The sequence below is a fragment of the Erpetoichthys calabaricus genome, chromosome 13, assembly GCF_900747795.2.
Source record: "Erpetoichthys calabaricus chromosome 13, fErpCal1.3, whole genome shotgun sequence".
NCBI lineage: Eukaryota > Metazoa > Chordata > Cladistia > Polypteriformes > Polypteridae > Erpetoichthys > Erpetoichthys calabaricus.
The window spans coordinates 68,797,008-68,819,053 of NC_041406.2; the positions used below are offsets into that span (position 1 = coordinate 68,797,008).

Here is a 22,046-nt window from a genome sequence, read left to right on the forward strand (position 1 = left end):
AAGGAAGACAGAAGATTTGAGATAACATAGTTATACTAATCCTGGTGCTGTGTTAATACAAGTAAGAACTTCATTGTACTCTGTAAATGTTGACAGCAAAGACACTATAATCCAGGGCTTGATTCCTGAGCCTATTGCTCACCGTATGAAGTTTGCACATTCTCTTCATGTCTTTGCTGCTTTAGTCAGCTGTTTAGTTTTTGTCCATTACCCAAAAGATTTGTACCATAAATGTGTGTATGTGTGCATTAAGGTTTTTTTTCTGGTGGTCTGTCATTGCATGCAAATGTGAATGGTGCCTTGCACCTAATATTCCTGAGCTAAGCTAGTAACCCTGTAATGCAAGTAGTAAAATCAGAAAAATTTAACAATAGATGGAATATGTGGACAATGGTGTAGCCAGACAAGTGCCTCACAGCATCTCATGTTAATCTCCATGTAAGCTATACTTTATATCTTCACTTCCAAGTGCAAAGACAAGCTGTTATGCTAGCACTAAAGTGAATCATTGCAGGGCGTTCATGTCTAGGGTTACTTCCTGACTTGCATCCATCCCTGTACTCCCATACTGGAAAAAGCAGCTTCAGAAAACAAATGAATCCATGGAGTACTGCTATTATCTGGTCTAATTAGTAGCATCATTAGGATTTAAACTGTCTGTAATGATGAAGTGCCAGGCTCCTCTCAGTCTTTCTATAATTACAGTACTTCTGATTCATTTTGTCTTTTGCTTTGCTGCCATCACTTGCTTTGTATTCTTGTGTACTTAGTAAAACATCTTCAGGTTTTGCTAACTGTAGAAGGGTTTTATATAAAAAATTGACTGAATAATTGACTGAAATCATCTTAGTGCATTTCAAAGTATGTGGCACAATGTGTAGTTGTTAGCACTGCTGTTTCACTGAACTAGCGTCCTGGAGTCAAACATGGTGACAGATGGTTGCTGTCTGTGTTGAGTTTCCATATCTTCCCTGTCTCCATGTGTTTTATTCCTGTAGAAACTCTGGTTTTATTCCTGCATCCTAAAAACACTAAAAACACCAACTAACCTTTAATGAGTGTGGGTACCAATGCCAAAATAGGCTATAGCCCCATGGCAGTTAATTGGATCAGCATTGAGATAGATAGATAGATAGATAGATAGATAGATAGATAGATAGATAGATAGATAGATAGATAGATAGATAGATAGATAGATAGATAGATAGATAGATAGATAGATAGATAGATAGATAGATAGATAGATAGATAGATAGATAGATAGATAGATAGATACCCACAAGGTGAAATTAAATATACTATACCTTTAAGAGTGAACATGCTTTCCACATCACTTTACATGTGTAGTATCATGTGAAGCTTATAAACACAGTGCCTATCATGCAAATAATAGACATGGGTTCATGGAGTGACAGGCACACCATTAATAGGTGTTCAACATGAATGTCAACACATAAAATCATTACGAATTGACTAAAGTTACACTGGTCTTTCTCTTTAATCTCTTGACTAACCTCCTCTTGTATAACGCCTTTCCAAAGCGGATGACATGGCTAGTATAATGGAATCGACACAGATATAAAGAGTGTGGGCGTCTTGGTTCAGTATAAACCCAACTGCTTGGATCATTTACAGTGCATTCTGTCCCAAACCTACTCTAAGTGGATAATAAACACAGTGGTTCACAATGGGCATAAAGACACTACAGATTGAATATTAAAGTCAAAAACAATGGTCTCGGATTTGGAGGTGCTGATTCCCATCCCGGCCTGATGAAGCAAACAGGACAACATCATCTGCAAAAAGCAGTGACACAATCCTGAGTCCACCAAACCGGACCCCCTCAACACCCTAGCTGCACCTAGAAATTCTGTCCATAAAAGTTATGAACAGAATCGGTGACAAAGGTCAGCCCTGGTGGAGTCCAACTCTCTCTGGAAACGACCACGTCCCGAGGGAGGTGAGGGACATTGAGTCCGAATGGGCCATGTTCCGTGCCTCTATTGTTGAGGTGGCTGACCGGAGCTGTGGCCATAAGGTGGACACCGGCGGTGAGGGATGCTGTCAAGCTGAAGGAGTCCTACCAGTCCCTTTTGTCCTGTGGGACTCTATAGGCAGCTAATAGGTACCAGCAGGCCAAGCAGAATGTGGCTTCGGTGGTTGCTGAGGCAAAAACTCGGGCATGGGAAGAGTTTGGGGAGGCCATGGAGAATGACTTTCAGATGGCTTCGAGGAGATTCTGGTCCACCATCCGGCGTCTCAGGAGGGGGAAGCAGTGCAGTGTCAACACTGTATATGGTGGGGATGGTGCGCTGCTGACCTCGACTCGGGACACTGTGGATTGGTGGGGGGAGTACTTCGAAGACCTCCTCAATCCCACTAACATGCCTTCCAATGAGGAAGCAGAGCCTGGGGACTCAGAGGTGGGCTCCCTCATCTCTGGGACTGAGGTCACCGAGGTGGTCAAAAAACTCCTTGGTGGCAGGGCCCCGGGGGTGGATGAGATACACCCGGAGTTCCTCAAGGCTCTGGATGTTGTAGGACTGTCTTGGTTGACACATCTCTGCAGCATCACATGGACATTAGGGACAGTGCCTCTGGATTGGCAGACCGGGGTGGTGGTCCCCCTCTTTAAGAAGGGGAACCGGAGGGTGTGTTCCAACTACAGAGGGATCACACTCCTCAGCCTCCCTGTAAAAGTCTATTCAGGGGTTCTGGAGAGGAGAGTCCGTCGGATAGTCGAACCTTGGATTCAGGAGGAACAGTGTAGTTTTTGTCCTGGTCGCGGAACAGTGGACCAGCTCTACACCCTTAGCAGAGTCCTGGAGGGTGCATGGGAGTTTGCCCAACCAGTCTACATGTGTTTTGTGGACTTGGAAAAGGCATTTGACCGTGTCCCTTGGGGAATCCTATGGGGGTGCTCCGGGAATATGGGGTACCGGACCCCCTGATAAGGGCTGTTCGGTCCCTGTACAACCAGTGTCAGAGCTTGGTCCACATTGCCGGCAGTAAGTCGAACAAGACATTGTTTCTGGGCTATTGTTGGACTTTAAATTTTTCTTACATGTGTAATATTCACATTGCAGCAATGTGATTGTTTCTCTGTCTTCGGCATTTTTACAAAACTGATATATGGAGCAAATTAAATGTTTCTTTTGGAAACATGTTGATAAACAAAAGTACCTTTAGTAACATTAAATTCTAGAAAAGCTCATATCAAAACCTCCATATTGGATGGTGGAGCCGTGTTAAATGGTAATAGATATGTATTTGTTTTTACATTTTTCCACAAATACTACATCAGACTCCCAATGCAACAGAGAAAAACAAGAATATTGAAAATTATGGTTGTAATTTCAGAAAACAACATGGAAAAAAAAAACTTATTCATTGTTTTACATATTGATACAAAACAAAAAATAGATCATTAAATGCCATTCTGTAAAGAAGCTTAATACTCAAATAAGCTACATCACACTGTACACTGCACTGGTGTTATAGCTCCCAGGAAGGAAATCAGGCAGATGAGAATTTATTGTCCTGCAACTTTTGCATGGAAAATGAGCTTAAGTTTGAGATAATTTTCTGCATGGTATGGCTTTATATCATTTGTACCTAACATTACACAATAACATCTAACTTGACCTATGAGAAGCCACAGCACATATAAGCAACCCACCTTGATATGCTGATCTAACAAAGAGACCAGTTGAAAAACTGAAAAAAATGGGTATATTGTGACCTATTAAAGTATAACGTTAAATTCTGAGTTCTGTTACAGTTTGATAAAATATGCCATAATCAATGATGACTTTGTAATAAAACATGCCTGAGTTCAGTTTCACATAGTAAAATGATTTATACCAGAAAATGCCACAAATTGTGGCGATTCTGCACAAACACATCCATCACAGTTGTGGTAAAGAGCTGATCATACTATTTATGGTTTTGAAATACACACTTTACAGTGGTTTTTAGATCCTCAGACAATACTACTTGATGAACAAATCCCAGATTCATTTTTCAAAGACGGCCACCCTAGTAGAGCTTGTGATGAAAATTAAGACTTAATAACATAACTGTCCAGAAAACCCCCTGATTAAAGGCACACTGTGACAATGCAAACTGTGGACGGGTTTTATATAAAATAAAGATCAATTGACGAAAAACCACAGAACCAGACTGTAAAGGCAACAAAAGTGAAGAACAAAAATTGTTTGTTTCCTATTTCTACCCCATGCAGCAACAGAGTAATTGGTTTGTTTTTTCCCAACATTTATTTTGTGCAAATGGCTTGAGGGTTGTTAACTCATTATCTGAGGTAGATAGTTGACACTGAATGAAAAAATAAAGAATAAAAATATAGATTGCAGAATATTTCACATTTCTAAGTATATATAAAAATACTGGGCTTTATTATGAAGTTTTTTCATATCCTTATCGATGATTAAAGCAATGGTAAAGTAGTTTTTAAGTATTCCTCAGCTTTCTTCACATTCACGTGGTATGATTAGTCCATGTCAAGTTTCAGATTTACAAATAAGAATGCAGATGCTTGAAAGTTGTTCTGAAATAAAGTTTCTGCCTGTTGGCTTCAGCTTTTTAAACACATTAGAACAGCCGTTAGCAACACAAGCTACCAAGGATTTAAATGAATACTCTTGAAACATGCCAAAAAAACTTACACAATGGACATAAAATACAAAGTAAACAACACAAAGAGATAAAACATGTGGCAATGTGCTCCTTGAAATTCTGAAATTGCTGTGAATCACATACTGCACATCAAATCGTCACCAATATGGCTCCGCTGTGGTTCACATTCCGGTTCCTCCCCGTGTGGAGTTTGCATGTTCTTCTAGTGCCATGTCTGTATGGGTTTCCTCCAACTGCTCCAGATTCCTCCCTCAGTCCAAAGACATGCAAGTTAGGTGGACTGGCACGCTAGATTAGCCCTAGTGTGGTGTGTGCATGTGTGTGAGTGTGTTCAACTAGTAATGGACTGGCACCCTGTCCTGGGGATTGCTCCTGCTTTGTGCCCTGTACTTGCTGGGATAGATTCCAGCAGGCTTAGAAGATGGTATAGTATAGCTTTCACACTTCGAGTTTCAGATCTAATCAGTAGTATCAGTTTTATTGATTTAAAAAAAATGATTTTCTTGCATTGTACTAGTAATCTAATTTATTTAAACTATATCTTTGAATGCTCCTAAGTTCACAGAAAAGAAGCATTTAACCTGCACCCAAAATGAAAAATGGTATCCTAGAAATATATGGGCCTGCATTATCAATTGAGCGTTTATCATAAGTTGAGAGATCAAGGTGCAAAGCATAATAAAATGAATAAAAGAAAATGTAAATTTTTAACATGTGAGATACTTACTTATTCCATGCTTGTCTAAGTTTCTTGGAACTGTATTGGGTAAACCGATCTGCAAAAGGAAAAGCAGAGAAAATTTTTAAAATATGGACACTACAGCGTGCACTTTTTTTTTTTTTTTATAAAATACAGTTTTATGTCTTTAGCATGTCCAGATGTTTGCATGTCATACAAAAGTACAGTTCTTTTAGCACAGGAGATGCATGTGTATTATGATTTAATATGGTATTTGCTACTTGTTTGCTACTTATAAACAGATTTCCCAAAGCAACAAGAATTTTCTGTTTTCATTGACTGATTAACAACAACATTAAGGAGAGTGTACTTTCAAGGCAGCACTCCATGGCTTCTGCCATTAAGGGTATGCAGTAGTTCCAGCTCCACTAACACACCTTCAAAGGCGCTTAGCAGTGGATGTACTTGGCATTAAACGAAACTGTACATTACCTGTTGTCTCAGCTTGATGTTATGAGCCCCTTTGAGACAGACCAAGCTGCTAGCCCCTTCCAGAATGGAGAAGAAATACAGGAGACTGATTTTCATCATTTGATTGTGTCTCGTGGATGATTTACTTTCTTGCAGTTTATATATTTAATTATAAGGCCCATACCAAATAATTTTAAAGCTGGCACTGACAGATGAGAGCAAAGAGAGTCTGTCTATCTAGCATAGGGACATCTCTGTTTTGGAGTCAGGCAAGTGGGCCAAGTGCAGACAAGCACTTCTTTACTGAGAGGTAATGAGAGTCTGAAACAAACTGCCTAGTCATGTCGCTGATGAAGACACCCTGCTGTCATTTCAAAAATGAGCAGATGAGATACTGCACAGATTTAGCCATTAATTAATGAAATGAATAAAACAACTGAAAAGACAATCCTGATTTGTAGATATATTTAGACTTTCCAAGGCTAGAAATGTCTAGTCAGGCAGTCTATTAAATGCTTTTCCTTTCTGCTGATGTCTTTGTAATGTTACTCATTATTATTTTGAAGATCATTTCTTTTTTACTTTATTTTTCAATTGCACAACTTAATCGTATTTCATAAAGAAAGGACTTATAGTTTGTATGCTGTCTTGAACATGCCACATTGATTGCTATGGAAGCCACTTGACACTATGTTGAAAATGTTGGTTAGGAATGAAATTAGGGGCAAGCAGTGGAATATACACTAATAAGAAGTGGTTGATGGCTACACATATTTGACCAAAAAACACCATAACAAGCACCGAGATAAGAGAGACACTGTGTACAGCATGCATTTTTCCAGCAACTGCCGGACACATTTATATAGTTCAATATGCAATGTCAGTGAGCCTAAATATACTACACTATGGTCTCTTAGTACAGCCAGTGACTTCACATAAGGAACTTTCCTCCGAGATCTGACCTATAGTCCTGGCCCTGGGCTTAGAGAGTACAACAAATGTCAGCCAACTGAGCCAAAGGAGAATATCTTACACTCAAGTGGCAGTCAGGGTTTTCTTGTGGCAGACCCACTTCACTTACATCCTGTAATACCATCAGTAGAAGGATCAAGGCAAGAGTGTTTATTTCATATGCTCAGTGTATATATTTACACTGATATAAGTAAAGAAAAAAAATTAAAAAAAACTTCATTATGGCCAGTCATGGTGCATGGTTTGCATGTTCTCCTTGTCTCTACATGTATTTTCTCAAAGGCACATAGGTTAAGTTGATGAGGGACTGTAAATCTGAATAGACTGAGTGAGTGGAACCCTACTATGAGTGTGCCCTGCTTATGTTGGATGGGTGGCAAGGTAGCTCATTGAATAGTGCTGCTGGCTCAAGTAAATAGTATCCAGAGTTTGAACCCTGCACACAGTCACTGTCCGTGTGGAATCTGCTCAATCTATCTGTGGCTGTATGGGTTATCTTCATGTGACTCTAGGACTCCAACTACATCTCCAAAGGTGTGAGTGTTAGGTTAACTAGAGATTCCAAATTGGTCTTGTGTGAGTGTGACCATGGACATGCGTGAGTGGACCAGCGCCCTTGTCCATGGTTGTTTCCAGCTCTGAGACCAATTCTTTCAGGATACCTTGAACTGGACTAATCTAGCTTGATAATGTTATCTTATGGAGTATCTCTAAGTAGCAGGACATTGGAATGGAGTTGGGAAAAGGGGGAAACGTGGAGAAAGCCCCAAAGGAGACATGCAACTTCCATAAAACCAGAGTGAGAGTGCTGGGAATCGCACAGAATTGACTGCAGTTATGATGTGGAAAAGTAATAACATCTGACAGTTTATGCTACTTGTAAGGCCGTCCAAACCAGACTCTCAATACAATGCACTTCTGCTATGTTAACATATTTAATAGTAAGCTGTTTTCTTTTTGCATTATCACCTCCGTAAAATATTTATTATGTTTATACCCAGTTAATTTATATATAAATGAAAGCACTGAATAAATACAGAACAAAGTAATAAATAGAAAAAAACAGGGAAAAAAATCCATCCATCCATCCAAATCTGTTTTCTTAATTAGATGTGTTTGGGGACTACATGATGCACATTAATTAAAAATAATCGTAAATTTAAAATATAAGCAAAAAATGATATTAAGATATACTCTATATCAAACAGTTATTTAAATCTGCTTATTAATCAACTATGACAAGCAAGAGAACACCAGCTGCCTCTTTGGTCATTGCAGAAAAAGGAAAGACGACTGCAAATTAGACCCACGATTTCTTGTGAAAGAGAGCACATCCACTGCAGCCTGCACCGCCGCCAAGGGTCATGTACATAAACATTTGTCGTATGAATGCCGATTGCAATTCCACATGTCAATACATGGGCTAAACTAGTCTATTTATTTCATAGTCTGAAGCAAATGAGTTGAGGAACTGTTTCAAAGCTCTTTCTTCTTTTTACAGTCTCAACAGTCAGTAAAAGTGTTTTCATGAGAATCCACTAGTTCCTGAAGTACAGCAGTGGGTCTGGACTAAAAGCTGCGATGGCTTTTAAAAAGCACTGAAATTCATGCAGCTGCGTTATCCCACAGGCCTCGGAACGGCCATCAGCCTCTGCTGCTTGTTAGTTACTCATACCTGACGGCAAATGAAAATCTCTGATTTGATTAGGTAGGGAGCTAAACATCATTAGGATACCACGGCTGCCTGCACCTAAATGTTTTCACTCATGGATTTCATTATCTAGAAGCAAATAATCAGTTGTGCAATTCATTTGCCCTGCCACCCCCCAACCCCCTGCACATCAAGGACAGCCGCAAAACTGCAGAGACCTACAGTCAAAGCCACTGGTGAGCTTATTAGAAGACCGCTGAAGAACCAGCAGCCCTCAATGAGAATTAAAAAAGCAGAACTTAGACTTTTAAGTAATGCACAATAGACTGACTTTCTTCTTTTCATCATCTGTAATCACATGCGCTGCAACTCCTTTGCCATTTATTTCTTATTCCAACGGATGTCAAGGCAAAAGACTCTGAAGTCATAAGAGAGATCCCCTTTCTGTAATGGGAATTTGTAGAATTGATTTCCTGACAATTTTGTTTGCTCCCCCCTACTGTGCTATTCGTATTGTTACATCTTCTGTTCGAAGAGTTTTAATTTAGGTGAGTAGGAGATGGGAGGGAGGGGTGCGAGGAATAAAAATGTATAGATGAATTTCTTACAAAAATGCAGCCTAGGAATTTGATTTACTTCTATTCAATTATATCAAAATGGCAATCTCCTGGTGGTGATGATGATTAGGATTTCTTACGACTTTTCCTGGGCTCTGAGTGTTTGGCAGCCATCTGTCAGCTGTATAAGCATCTCATCAGCTCATACACAACTGTGCAAACATGAATGGAAGATTATGAAGATTATGAAATGAAACACCACACCCTACTCCCCTTTCAATCTCTCTTTCTCGGTTTTTCTCTCTCTATTATGCCTACATATATATATATATATATATATATATATATATATATATATATATATATATATATATATATATGTACACACACAGATATATACATTTATACATACACAGATATATATGTTTATATATATATACACAGAGGTATATATATATATATATACATATATATATATATATATATATATAGAGTGAGAGAGATAATTTCCCAAAATAGACATATTCCAAATTGAGTGTTATTTTATATGTTCACTCATATAGATGTGTCATTGTGGGATAGGTTATATATAAATACGTGTGTGTTTATATATAAATGACTATGAGTGTAATATACTGCATAAGTCTGCGTGTAATATATACATACATACATGTAGGTATAAAAAATGTACACATTACAATGTGAAAAAGAAGCAGTAATGAGTACTAAAGTGAAAGTAAAAAAGTTGAATGTTTGGGCTTTACTGCCCCCTTCTGTCAGAAAACTGAATTTCATTCTTTTAGTTTTTTTCTCTTTTCTTTTTTAAAAATCCCAAATTTCTTCCTAAAGTAAAATAGAAACTCTACAAAATATTAACCATGAAACGACTTGGTAAAACAGTAACATCACACAGAGATTTTAAAGTAGTGCATACAGTAAGTTTGCAAGGTTGCATTTAACAAACCTGATTTAATCAGTGATAACTTGCTCTGCAGCTCTTGCAGCTGATAAAAGAACATGATATACCTAAATTATGCTGGGTGGCCGTGAGAAACAGGGATGGTTTCCTGGGGCAAGGTTTATCTGTGACAATTGAGAAAACTCGTCTAGCTGCATATTCAGTCTTGTTGTCAGTAAACAATGCAGTAGGACTCCCACTTAGGTCACAGAGCTGCAGGGCCGCAGTAGTTTAGTCTGCTCCTCAAAAAATGAGACTGGAAAGTATGAAGGATTCCAAGTTAAACAGTAATCACACATAGGAGTGTAAGGTAGTAGGAAATAGACAAGCTATGAGAATGGAACATTAAACTGATTCTAACTTAAGCACAGGAACGGTTTAAAATGATTTTTATGGTACTAGGGTGTTGTTAGCTATTATGGACATAGTGAGAAGTTAAGCAAAATTACACCTTTTATTGGCTAACTAGAAATATTACAATTTAGTCTTTATCTTTCTAGTTAGCCAGTAAAATAACTTCTCACTACATCCATAACTAACAACACCATAATAGTATAAATATTAGGAATTGAAGAAAAGAATATAACCTATTGACTACACTTTGAATTAAGTTAATCTGCCATTCAGTTTTAAAGAAAAGTCATTTTTATATTCAAGAAGGGATTAAATCTCTGCATTTGTTAGCTGGCAGTGTGACTTCCTCAATGATTTGTTGGACTGGAAACTACAACTTTCAGGATCAACCCCAGCAGTGGACAACATTGTGAATCAAACCGAGATACTAATGTTTGCGTTGTTTGTATTAATATTACACATAACCTCTTCAAAGCCGTTGTGAAACGCTAGGGGTCGCTGTTGCCCCCATTAAACCCAACAGACAGACGCAGACACAGGTTAAAAGCATGAAGAAGTATTTTTAATTCTTCTGTACTCCAATAGTGCTCCCTAAGCATCACAGCCACAGTAAACAGAAAAATAAATATATACAACTCTCAACAATAATAATAATAATAATTCTCTCCTCTCCTATTCATGGATTACACTTCACTTCTTTTGCCTCTGTTTTAACTGATTTGCTTAAATAAGGTTCAGAACTTTTAACAGTTTTTTTTTTTTTTTTAACCAGAAAAAAGTTAAAAATGAGATGCAAAGCCAAACACCAAATGAGAAGGAAACTTGATCCAATTTGTACCTATGTGTATATCATACAATATATTTTTCAATTAAACTTTTGGAAAGAAAAGAAGTGAACATATGAGAAATATCGATCTGCTCTGGTTCTTGAAACCTTTTAATGGTGCTCTCAGAAAAATGAAGCTCAACAGTTTTAGAAGAATCTGTTATGGCAGAATGAAAGCACTAACTACAGTAGACATAGAATTAAATAACTGGTTAGAGTTGGGTGATATGGCTAAAAAACAGTATCTCGGTATTCTTAGGTCATGTGGCCGTATTCAATAAGCATCAATATTTTATTTTTTCTAAAATACTACGGTATAAGTTTCATTTATCATCTAGACCATGTCAGAATGAACAATGGTTTTATTTGTCACATCAGAATGTGTTTTTCAAATGAGAAACATCTGTTGAACATAAAACAACAACAGATATAAACATAAAAAAACAGATAATTTAGTTCTTTCTAAAGAATGCAGACAAAATATGTAACTGCCTAAAAATGAAAAAAAAAACTATTTCAAAAATGTAATAACTTATTTGTAGAATAAACCCATCGATTATTACCAATATTCAAAATAAGACATTTTGAGTGCTTTGCTTCCCTGTTGAATGATTTCACGTTAACTGGTTAATTAAAATGAATGGCCAGCTTGTGGCTTGTTTGTAGATCTGCACTTTTTTTAAAAGTTTTCAATAAAAATGTGTGCAGTGAGGCTCAGGCAGGGCTCACATATTCAGATAGACCACAAATCTGTGGTATGCACAAAGTATGTAACATTGGAAAGTTCTTCAGTAATTTTCTCTTGGACCTCGGCATATACCTTTGGTAATCCTTTCGGCAGAAAAAAAATGTATGGCTGGGTAACTCATATTTAGGATACATCTTTTTAAGCAGCTGTTTCTTTGACTACACTGACGGGGACCATGTCCATCACTATGTAATACGCTACAGCAGTAGTAATACCTGTCCATTTTACATGATCTGTTTTGTAAGGCACACAATGAGAAAATGAAGCTGCTAATGTAGTTTAAGACAACAGGTTGGTGTTTGGCAATGCAGGAGAAAGACTGTGCAGCAGAGATTTATGCACTCTTCATGCTGAATTACATGCTGTATTTTAAGATGGTAGATGTAGTACTAGGGTGTTGTACCGTGTTAGCCATTATGAATGTAGAGAAAAGCCAAGCAAAATGACACCTTTTATTGGCTAACTAGAAAGATTACAATATGCAAGCTTTCGAGGCAACTCAGGCCCCTTCTTCAGGCAATACATCTTGCCTGAAGAAGGGGCCTGAGTTGCCTCGAAAGCTTGCATATTGTAATCTTTCTAGTTAGCCAATAAAAGGTGTCATTTTGCTTGGCTTTTCTCTACAAGATGGTAGATGAGATTTGTAATGCAGCCAGCTTTGATAGTGATTTGTTAGGCATAGCTGACATGATTTTGAAGCTGAGCCATCTCCATACAATAGATCCATAGGTCTCCTATTTACAGATAACATCATCACTTGTACTGTCCTCCTCTAGACTAACTTGACAGCTTTGTGGTCTGGCTTACTCCTGTCACTATGCTCCATTTCGGCTGAATGAGCTCAGATGTGTGAGAAGCAAATCATGAAACCTACATCAGGTGCATGGACTTGGAAACAGACCCACCACAGGTTAAAAGAAGATGACTTGATCTTCGAGAATGTATACTCATGTCTGATAGGTGATTTTAATGGCAAGGTCAATCTTACATTAGCAACAGTGTCATGGTGATCAAGTGCAAATACACAAACAACAGTGTTAAGTTTTGCGTACTACACAGCGCTGTTGCATGAACACTGTGGGCTCAATAAAACAAAAACAAAAAATTCAATATACATCCTCCAAAAACTGAGAATGTAAACATTTATAAATATAGCCTCAATATATATTATATCACCCAGCCCCATAACAGGTTACATTAAATGTAAGATATAGTTTCTAATTTAAAAAGTGGTTGGTGGAAAGAGTTAGCTGGTCACCTATTAGCTTATCTCAGTTAATTCTTACAAAGAAAGTTAATTAAAGTTAAACCAATTGCAGCCATTGCAGGCAAGTTTGAGAACCCTGACTTAAGATGAGTAATTCTCACAGAGTTAAATGAATCTGGAAAACGTACTTTATTTTGCTTTTTTAATTTTGTATATTTGTTTTCCCCATATGTTTATCTTATCATGTATCACCTCTTTATTATTTTTGTGAGTGTCACAAAACTAATAGAAAACTTCTGTTTTTTGACTCTTTTTCTTCAGTGGATGTTTTTTCACCACTCTCAGATGTTGCTATAGGACTCCCTACTGTTTTACACAGGCTTTGATGTATATGTGACACATACTGTAAGTACATTTATTTTAACTTATATATAATTTATAAGCCATCTCATTTAATCTAAATAATTCAGGAAAAAATACCTTAACACTATGAGTACCCAGAGGAGTATTTTCATATAATTGTCATTATGTTATTTTTCATTCAAAACCAACTATAAGTGATTGCCAAGCTGAAAGGGTGAAGACCGAGCACAGCATAAGGAAAGCTAAAACAGCAGGCATTCAAGAACTGAGGTGAATGGAGAGCATCTTTAAGACTGTGTTAGTAGATGTGAGCCACTAGAGGGCAGGTGACACTGTATAAGTAAATGGGCTTCGGGAAGGCCTTTTCTAACACTTGCAGTGGACTGGAAGGAAGTCTTCCTCTTTTCTCCTGTGTGCTAAGACGAAGCATGAGAACAGGCAGTTTAGAAACTGTCATGGGTACTTTCCATTTAAAAAAAAATAAGTAGGCTAATTTATCACCAGAGCTATTGGTATTTTGAATTTTAGTATTTGAATGGATCCTACTGAATTCTGAATTATTGTTTGTACTGTAATTTATAAATGTGTTTACTCATTTTAGCAATGGCTGTCACAAGTTGTCTCTTGGTTTATTTTCTTTCATCTTTGTAACTTGATCACTCACTCACCTTTCAGTGACTGGGGCAGTCTGGTTTTATGCCTAAGAAGTCTACTATCGACCGCTTACTGGCACTGAGGGTTCTCATGGCAGCACAAACGTGAACATCTGCAGAGTTTTTGGAAAGTGTTGGACTCAGTTAATCAAGCTGCCCTGTGGAATATCCTGAGAGTCTGTGGGATCCTCCTGAAGTTGCTGGATATCACGGTCGGCTTGTGCATTGGTACTGTGAGTGCTGTGCAAAATGGAGGCAGAGCCTCTGCATTTTTCCCATGTGATTCTGCTTGTCAGGGGTGTTTTCTTTCTCGTACTCTGTTCAATGCTTGCATGGACTGGGTGTTATGCAAGGTCGTGGGGTCCAGTGGCTGTGGGGCATCTTTTAATGAAGAAAGATTCACTGATCTTGACTTTGCTGATGATGCTGTGATCTTCATGGAGTCAATGGAGGCTCTGACTGGGAGTCTCGAGAGACTGAGCGAAGCCTTTAATGACCTCTTGGGCATAGCCATCGGCAATGTGTCTGTTTGCAGAGAGAATGTTGACCTCATTGAGAGGTTTACTTACCTCAGCAGCAACTTTCATATCTCTGGTGACTCTTCCTGTGAATTCAGTAGACGGACTGGGAGAGCATGGGGAGTCATGAGCAAAAGGGGTATGTGGCGCTCCTGATATCTTCGCAAAAGGATGAAGGTCCAAGTCTTTAAAGTCTTGGTACTTCCTGTTTAGCTATACGGTTGCGAGACATGGATGCTATCCAGTGACCTGAGACAAAGACTGAGACTCCTTCTGTACTGTGTCTCTTTGGAGAATTCTTGGGTACCGCTGGTTTGACTTTGTGTTGAGTGAGCATTCGCTCACGGTGTCCCGAATGAGGAACATTACCTGCATTGTGAGGGAGAGTCAGTTACAGCACTGCAGCCACATGATGTGATTCCCTGAGGGTGATCCAGCTGACAGGATTCTTATTGCTGAGGACCCTAGCAGCTGGACAAGGCCAAGGGAACGGCCACCTAACAGCTGGCTGTGGCAGATATATGGTCATTTCTCAGGGGACTGGACCGCATGTCTGCCCTGGGGGGTTGCCAGTACTGCAACACGCTGTACCAGTGCATGCTCTCCAACATGACCTGACCTTTGTAACTATTTCCTATGTTTTGTATTTTCCTGCTGCAAACACATTTACCTCTGGGATAATTAAAGTCTAGCTATAGTGTTTTTCATGGGAAACAATTCCAATGCAATTCAATGTACTTACAAAGAGTTTTGGAAAGAAAATGGAATACACTGGCAAAATGTTTCATTTATCCTATTATATTAGCTTAATTTGGATTTGCCCTGAGGCCGCTTCACACATGATTAGAAACAGCTCAGTGACTCCGTAAATTATACTAAAGAGTGGATATTCTTCACTCTTTAAATTGGGGCTTTCAGAAAATGTAAAAGTGCGATGACAGGTCATTTAGTCAAATAATATTTTGTGAATAGCCCTTTCTCTAGGATACTGAGATTTAATTGGGCATAGGTTTAAAATGAATTGAGAATATCTTTTAACATCAGTTCACCAATTTTTAATGAAAGCCACAAAAGAGTAGGCATTTCAATTGAAGTTTTATCTTTCATCCAAGCTCTATTTTTAATATCCATTTAGTGAAAGTCAGGGTTGCAGGAAGCCATGGACTTTTACAGCAGCAAAGAGGAAAGCAACCCTGGAAGGGATGAAAATTCCATTGCTGGGCGTCCATGCACACAGCTACAGTAGCTCACATCATGTCAGTTCAAAGTCAGCAGTTAACTTAGCAGGCAGGGCTTGGAATGTGTGATGAAAACCAGAAAGACAAAAAAGAAAAACGCACACAGACATACAGTAGTGTGAATAGGCAAACTCTGTATAGGTTGTGCCTGGACTTGGAGTGACACACAGTTACCTGTTAGGCTGCCAACATTAACAACTGTACACTATAATTTATATTGTAACTTTGAGAATTTCTGTTTTTTTGGTCCCTTTAAGATGTTGATTCTGGTTAGATTGTCTTTTATACCTCTGAAGTTAAAAATGAAGAATGGGCTTAGTGATACTGAGTGTCTCTGTTAAACTTCATTAACTGCTGCAAATGTCAGAACATCATTTACTAAGAACTTTAAACTAATAACTTTAAGAGTGTTTCTGATTTTTTAATGGCATTTAGGTTTGTCTTTCATGAGAGTTGTTATTTTATATTAAGTATGCAATATATATCAATAATTATTACAACTTTTAAGAAATAAATGCATTTTTTTAACAGCGAATATTTCAAGATGACTAAATAATGGATCGATGTGGTATTCATCATTTTTAGTTTTTATAGTGAGGGTTAGGGGTAGGGTTAGTAATAAATTACTTTGATTAGGGTAAAAATAAGCCAAATGAAAGAGTGATTAAATGGAATAGTAAGAAACAAGAACACATTTTTTACTGCAAGTAACTCTTTTGTGTTAAACTAACATATGCTTGTTATGCATTCAGTATAATCCAACAGAAAGTAGTAGCAGATTCAGTGCATATTTATTAGTAGCAGAGTTGAGAAGCAATGCTGCATAGTTAGGAGAATGTGAGGGAACACCCAAATGGCAAGAGGATCCTAGAGAAAGGAATCCAGCACAGAAAAATCCCATAGACAGGCTCCAGGCAAGAAAGACAGCCTTACTGGCAGTGGGACAGGTCCTGCAATTGTCATCATAAAACCATAGGGGGCTACTGGGGCAGTGTGCACCCCTGAAAGAGAGGAGTGAGGCGAGAAGTGTGTGTTAGAGTAGTACTTTGGTGAACAAGTGGACATCTCACTGGGCTGAAAGTGATACAAAGTCTGTTTACTCTATCCCAGATGGAAAGCAGACTTTTTGTTTTAATCATTTTGCTCTTTCAGTTCTCCCTTTTGTGTGTGCCCCCGTGTGCTTATTTCATGTAATAGTGGCACCTTTATATTTTGGCCTCCTATCAGCAATTCTAGGAGAGGAGATCTCCCATGAAGCCCATCTCTTATCACAATACATAGATATAAATTCTAATATAGGCACATTATCATATATATATATATATATATATATATTATTATATATATATGTTTAATGTTGAATGAAAATATGACATATATACAGCGGAATGTAACTCTGCTTAGGGCTGTTTCTTGCCAAACATCCAGCTGCCACTACACAATCCTATGCCAAAAAAAGTTACACAGAAAATGTGCAAAGTTTTACGACAGCAGATGTTTTTTAATATTTTTACTAGTGCTTTCATTGTTTTTTTAATAAATCAGCTACATTTAGTGAGCAAAGTTCTATTTCATTATCAATAGTCATCTTATACAAAACCATATTGGAAAATTAAACATTTGGGTATGTTTAAACCGGTTAACTAAAACCAGACCAAATCTAATTTATCTAAAGGCTATTTAACAGGCTAACTAACATCAAAGCTACTTTGTCTGATTGATTGTATCACTGACCACAGACTAATGCAGTAAAATTGCTCACATGTTTAGTGTTTTCAGACCTTATCACAACTCTTATTTTCAACATAAACTGTTTACGAACTGTGGGTCTACCTTTAGAAAGTTTTAGACAAGAACAGGCCATTCAGCCCAGTGAAGCTCGCCAGTAATATCTACTTAATTCTAAGTCTAGTTTTGAAGGTCCCTAAAGTTCTATTGTCTACTGCACTACTTGGTAGCTTATTCCCTGTCTCTATGGTTCTCTGTGTGAAGAAAAACTTCCCAATGTTTGTGTGAAATTTACCCTTAACAAGTTTCTAAACGTGTCCATGTGTTCTTGATAAACTCAACAGTCTCGATCCACTGTACTAATTCTGTCCATAATATTGAACACTTCAATTATAAGACCTTTTAATCTGTTCCAGTCTTTCCTCATAACCCGTCTCCTGTAGCCCAGTTGCTCTTCTCTCAACTTTTACCAGCACTTCTATGTCTTATTTGAAGCTTTCTGTATGCCTTTGGTTATATTATGTTATTTTGTAATTACTAGGGCTCTTGATTGGCTCCAGCAGACCCCCGTGACCCTGTGTTCGGATTCAGCGGGTTGGAAAATGGATGGATGGATGAATAGGGCTCTTCCTCTTATCTGTTATATATTTTTCTACTTGGAAACCACCAGCATTTAAAAAACAGTGGAATAGAATATATACATTGGACTAAGATACTAAATTAATGCAGGTATAAATGTCAAATGGCCACACTGCTTTGTACAATTTAACCTGCACACCACAATCACATTTTGTTATAAGCAGAGCAGCATACTATTGACTTATTTGATGTGAGATTGAGTTTTGGCTTTAAAATATCATTCTTTGCTAATGTATTATCTGTCTGTAATCAATACAAGCCAAATAATATAAGGCAACACAGCCTCATAATTAATATAGCAGTGTGACCATTTACTGATATCTTCTGTATTTGTGATTTAAGGTTTAAGAAATTAAATCATGTGATCATGTACACCACTGTTATATGAGGCACCTCTCTGCACCTCCAACCATAAAACAAATTGTAAAACTCTGTGCTCAGTACTGTATGAATGATTAAAGTCAGTAAACATAGAGTAGCAAATGAAATAAAGAATATTGTTACAGCCCAGCCAGGCCTGTCTAAATGCAGGTTGAGCGTTTCCACCTAGTGAGGTGACTCATTCACTTGTTCACCTTATTTTCCTCTATTAAAACACTTCCACTCACCGGTTTGTCTCTCTCTCTCAAATAAATCCTTTTATCTGTCATTTTACTGGCCATTCAGATCTTTGCTTCAGCACACTGCCTCACTGTAGTACCTTAAACACTGTGGAAAGTTTCAGTGCCAACCCAAGTGATGCCAAGGAGTGGAATGCTCTTACGAAATTCTAGGGCCGCAAGGTCATGGGGCTGCAATCTATTACTACTGACCCTAGTCAGACACAAATCTGCAGCGTGATTGCAACAAATTATGAGCCAGACAACAGCTAATATCTGACAGAATCAAGTTGGCCCTCTTTCTTACCTAGTTGTGATAAATCCATTGAAAAAGGACTGCTGAAAACCAATACTTTTATTACTCATTTTGGCTATATTGTTTAGACAGTTTAGGTTCTTAATAGTATGTTTTCCAAGCAATACATAAAAGTTAGCAAATATTAGATAATATTTAAACTTTTTTTATTATCTCTTTCAGGAAATTGCAGTTTGTAAATCATTTGAAGTTAGCAGAAAAAGAAAATAGACTAGGAGCTCTTAAGACATTTTAAAGTGTGCTTGAAAGACTTGAATTAAATATTGTAATAAATAAAAAAGGCAACAAATTCTTCACTGCATGATTACTGCAATTAATAAGAATGAAAAAAAGAAATAAGTTGAATTTTCAGCAGTTAGGTTGGATGAATGCATGCAAAATGCATGTAAATGCTTATCATTTTTAAAAGATGATCTTGTGAGCAGTGAGTTTGAGTGGATTTAACATCCATTTGTCAATGTAACTATCCTCAGGACCTGTTTATTCTACACAGCCATTTAATTTCAAAACACCTTGCTATATAACAATTATAATTAAGAAATTCAAGCACTAGGTAATAAAGTAAACAACCTATAAAATTGTCACAGTTAAGAATGTGAATTGCAATCTGTTATGTACTGAAACGGGCAATCGGATAACCATAAGACATCCTGGCAGAGATACCAGATTTATATTGTAAATAATGGAAAAATCCCAGAATAAGTGCTCCAGTAATGATATATTAATGGAAGGAGAATGGAGGGCATTAGATGATAGTTTAATATTCTCCCAGATTGGCAGATGGCAGCAGGGACACATGTAGTGTTAAATTTAGTGTTCCTGCTTATTAATCAAAGTTAAACCCTGGAGCGTCTATGATGGAATGGGGTTTGGGACTGCTAGAGTATCCTGAGGCTACTGTGGGGCTAGGAGAATAACCCTGACTAAAGAAGTGGTTCAAAGGTTTAACCTATAAGACGTCCTACAAGGAAGCTGAAAAGCTCCTTCTGGTCATGTTTTTTGAGTGAGCAGCAATGGATAACCTGAAGGAAGCAGGAGATATAAGAGGGCAAGTGGACCTTCCACTGCATGGACCCAGAGACTTAAGGCTTTTCTTTCTTTCTAATTATTTTGTATTATTTTGACCATGTTAACCTATTTCTTTTTAGAATTATTTTTATATGCCTTTGGTCCAAAAGTTATATAACCATTTACTTGATTTTCACACTAAGGAAACCACAAAGTGAAAATCCAGGATTTGGTGAACCCAATAATTATTCTTTTCAGATATCTTTCTGGGAAAACATACAATTATTGAAGACAGGATGTGAGATAAAAAAGAAAAGCAGTAGGAAAGGTGATTGTGTTGGCTTTCACAATGGTGGTGCATTTTAAACTACACCTTCGGCACTAGCATTAATTAATAAAATAAATAAAATATCAATCCATCCTTTATGATGAGTCAAAAGTATTCCAAAATATTTTACTAACACAATGAATGAAGTCAGATTTTTACCTGTCAGAATGAACAAAAGAATATTTTTGATATACAGTGTGTTACATAAAAAGCCAATGAATGGTGTATAAGAAGATGGTAACACTGATGCTTTTAAATAAGAACCACACGTAATGTGAATAAGTGAACTGCGGGGGTAAAAATGTTTACAGCATGCCTTGTTACAAAAAAAACAGGTCCTTATTATAATTTATTATTTGGCAGCTTTACAAACTCTAAAATCATAATTAAAAAGAAATGGATGAGAAAATGCAGAATTTTCTGAATCTATTAATGTTTCCAATTCAGCACTTTTCTCATGAAAAATAAGAAAATACAGTCAAGTAAAAGTACTGAATGTGTGGATTCTATTATATTCTGAATATTCCTAGTATATTCAAAACGAGGCACGCAAACTAAGCCAAATCAAAATTCCATTTATGATACAATAAGTATACTCTTCCTGTTGAGTATACTTGCCAGAATGGCTATTATATCCAGTAGGGGGCGTTAGCTCCCTGGGAATGAGTTATTTTGTAATTGCAGCATTGTACATAACCTGAATATATATAGATATAATATAAAAAGGTGATACCCCTCCCTTAGTGATAAGAAATCACATAGGAGAAATAACAGCTTTGTTTAATGATGGCTTACGCTGCATAACAGACAAAGAAACCCAATGGCAAGAACCCAGTTCGGGAGTGGGGGCCCGATGTGTAGAGTCAGCCATCTTCGCCGTTGCAGTGGAAGGATTTTCAGGATCGGATGATGTTATCTCCCATCTGTCCGTCGGCTTCAAAGGTGTGCCAGGCAATGTTCCCAGGCTTTATACTCTATTTTCACATGCAGGCCCCCACTTAGGTGAATCATGCAATTCCAAACAAGGCAAAAGAAGATACAGTTTCATGCTGACTTTGACAGACAAAAATAGTATACAATAGTCCTCAGTCTGACTGCCCGTTTCCCAGTTGTGTCTATCTGTCTTGTCTTATGTCATACTGCTTGCCTAGCATTTCTTTATGGTGAACCCCTGTGCTAAATCTGACTCTGTGTCAACTGTGCATGTGAGTAGAAAAAGAAAGATTTATAAAATATATTCACACAGAGTACAATGACACATTAAACTTATGCTTATTACAGCTATCAACTAGATAGTGTATGTTGAAGCGACATCAATCAATTTCCACTTACCTGGTTTGAAGTGTGGTAGAGAGTGAACTCCTGGCCACGTATCTTCAGTTGGTGTGCCCAAAACCTATGTAAAATAAAACATCTTGTAATCATGCTGTACTGGGAAAGTCAAAATACAAATAGATTTAAAAAAAAAAAAATCAGTTATGACCTGCAAACGTCTCTGCAACCCAACACCCAGAGTGCACACATTTTAGCACCATACTCATCAAGACAAGTGACATATGTATGATAAAAAATATAGA

The 22,046-nt window shown here is 37.5% G+C and overlaps 1 protein-coding gene across 3 annotated transcripts in view; it reads right to left on the minus strand.

Moving 5' to 3' along the window:
• cdk14 (cyclin-dependent kinase 14) overlaps positions 1–22,046 on the minus strand; it is an 868,117-nt gene that overhangs the window by 249,868 nt on the left and 596,203 nt on the right. For all 3 annotated transcript variants that reach the window (XM_028817112.2, XM_028817115.2, XM_028817113.2), the window contains 2 exons: positions 21,802–21,865; positions 5,384–5,432 (listed from right to left, as the gene is read on the minus strand). In XM_028817112.2, coding sequence (XP_028672945.1) covers positions 5,384–5,432; positions 21,802–21,865 — 113 coding nt within the window. The remainder of the gene's footprint in view (positions 1–5,383; positions 5,433–21,801; positions 21,866–22,046) is intronic.